General features: G+C 40.5%; 1 protein-coding gene across 1 annotated transcript; it reads right to left on the bottom strand.

Annotated features, from left to right (window-relative positions):
* Nucleotides 1-249: 249 nt before the first annotated feature.
* Nucleotides 250-1,714, bottom strand: LOC109545590 (TWiK family of potassium channels protein 18; the record flags this gene model as incomplete). Its single annotated transcript, XM_048668758.1, has 3 exons — nt 250-1,120; nt 1,177-1,379; nt 1,438-1,714. Coding segments are annotated over 3 exons (1,119 nt in total), but the record flags the coding sequence as incomplete, so codon positions are not given.
* Nucleotides 1,715-2,052: the final 338 nt, after the last annotated feature.

Here is a 2,052-nt window from a genome sequence, read left to right as displayed (position 1 = left end):
GGTTTTTCTAAAAAAAAAAGCAAATAATTGCCGGATGAAAAATACTTTTGATTTCCCAAAAGGCATAACCTCAACAAATGAAATACTGAAATTTATTATTGATTGAAAATTTGCATAAGTTTTCCAAAAAAAATCAGTTTTCTTCACATTTCAACCCCTTGTAATGCAGCCAGCTTTAGCTCATGTTGAGTGCTTTTTCAGGAATAAAAAACCGATAAGAAAATGTTGAATGCACTTGAGGCAAACGAACAACATAGATAACATGTATTAAAACACCTAAAAACTGTACAGTAATAACGCAGATACAAAACATTTTTAAAATCTACCTTTATGTATACCTAAATAAAACACAGCGCCAAGAAGAAAACCATGTTCCAAGGAAACTTTCACTTTTTCCACATTTTTCAGAAAAATATCAAAGAATCTTTCCTTCCATCCCAACAGTGGCCCTCCGCTTGTAAATGGCAGCATAGTTTCACTACTAACTAACCAACTGTGCAGTTGACCAGTTAAACGGCGAATCATCCACTTGAATCCTCTGTCCGTTTGCATTCTCATTAACCAAATTGGCTTCATCTTGCGCATCTTTATCCTCATTTTTATCACTAGATTTGTCCTCACTGTCTTTGCTTCCCTCCTCCAGATCAACTCCAATGGTTTCTCCGATTCTAGCAGAGGCGTGACTGAAAGTGTCGCTCAGCTTGTCTTGGACCACATTGATGCACATCGTCATCAGGGCCAGTCCGAAGCACAAATAGACAATGGAGAGGATCATATAAGTGGGCTGTTCAGGAACAATATCACCAAACCCGATGGTGGACATGGACATGAAGACAAAATAGAATGAAGCGAAAAAGTCCCATTTCTCCCAAACCATGAAGACTGCCGCTCCTATTAGCATGTACGCTACCAGTAGAATCAGCGCCAGGGTGATGGGAAGGTTGAATTCGTCATCGATTTCAAATGAAGAAATTGCGGGGGTTTGAGGCTCTAAAACAACCGCAGATTGAGGCTTCGGAGTGTCTGGTTCTGGCTTGGGCTTCTCATCCTCATTTCCCCATGTGGACATTCTTCGGAAAGTCGCATATTCGTACATCACTTGAGCACCTTTGATGATTTCCTGGATTTAAATTAAATTGCTCTATATACAGAGTGTTTTGTGGGTGTGCGTCCTACCTGCACATGACTAGTTTTCCTGACTCTTCGACAACTTCTCGTGTAGTAAAACGTGCGGAAATACGACCACACAAACTTGATTCCTCTGGTGAAGAGTTTCCCAAAGTCGGTAAGAGCAATCAGGAACAATGGAATGCCAATAGTGGAATAAACTATGGTTAACACTCTACCAGTGAATGTGGTAGGATACAAGTGCCCATAACCTGCCATTAGGGATTGGATTAGGCAAATGCTACGTTGTTCGGTTGGGCGAAGGCTTACCAATGGTGGTGTAGAGCGTAGAGCAGTAAACTACAGCATTCCATATAGTCCACACTCTACCGTTGGTGTGGGAAACTACCAAGGGATGTTGCTGAAATGCCAAGGTGATTTTGCGTTCAAATTTCACTAGTCGTCTAGCTGCTTCTCCCGACCATTCTTTTTCGGAAAACTGCTCAGGCACACTGAGGGATTTATATCGCAGCTCGTTTAGCAGTTCTTTGACTTGGAGTTCGATGTCTCGTTCAATTAGTTTCGTTTCGTTTTGACCTGGAAAAGTTTACTGAGGAAAACGCATTTTATGACCTCTGCTGGGCTTCACTGTTCGTGTTAGTGCAAGACAGACGTGCCTTTAGGATATTTTTCTAAAATCTTATCACTACTGCTCATGAAATTTTCGGTCAAAAATGCATTGCTTCTGACCTGAGAACTTGATTGTAGGCGACCAAAATTCTCTTTAAATATGGACAAAAATGTCACTTATTTTGCAGCTGAAGCTCTGGGGTGTTTCACATTTCTCGCGTTCTTGTGTGGAAAACGAAGTAGAATTCGAGGCATTTTGAGAAACTTGATATTCTTCCAAAAAATCGATCTCTAGGAAATTTTATCTTTTATGAT

The sequence above is a fragment of the Dendroctonus ponderosae genome, unplaced genomic scaffold (genome assembly GCF_020466585.1).
Source record: "Dendroctonus ponderosae isolate FM_Combo_2020 unplaced genomic scaffold, Dpon_F_20191213v2 Dpon_F_20191213_743, whole genome shotgun sequence".
In the NCBI taxonomy this organism is placed as follows: Eukaryota; Metazoa; Arthropoda; class Insecta; order Coleoptera; family Curculionidae; genus Dendroctonus; species Dendroctonus ponderosae.
The sequence above is the reverse complement of the archived record's forward strand: the minus strand, read 5'-3'. Positions and strand labels throughout refer to the sequence as shown.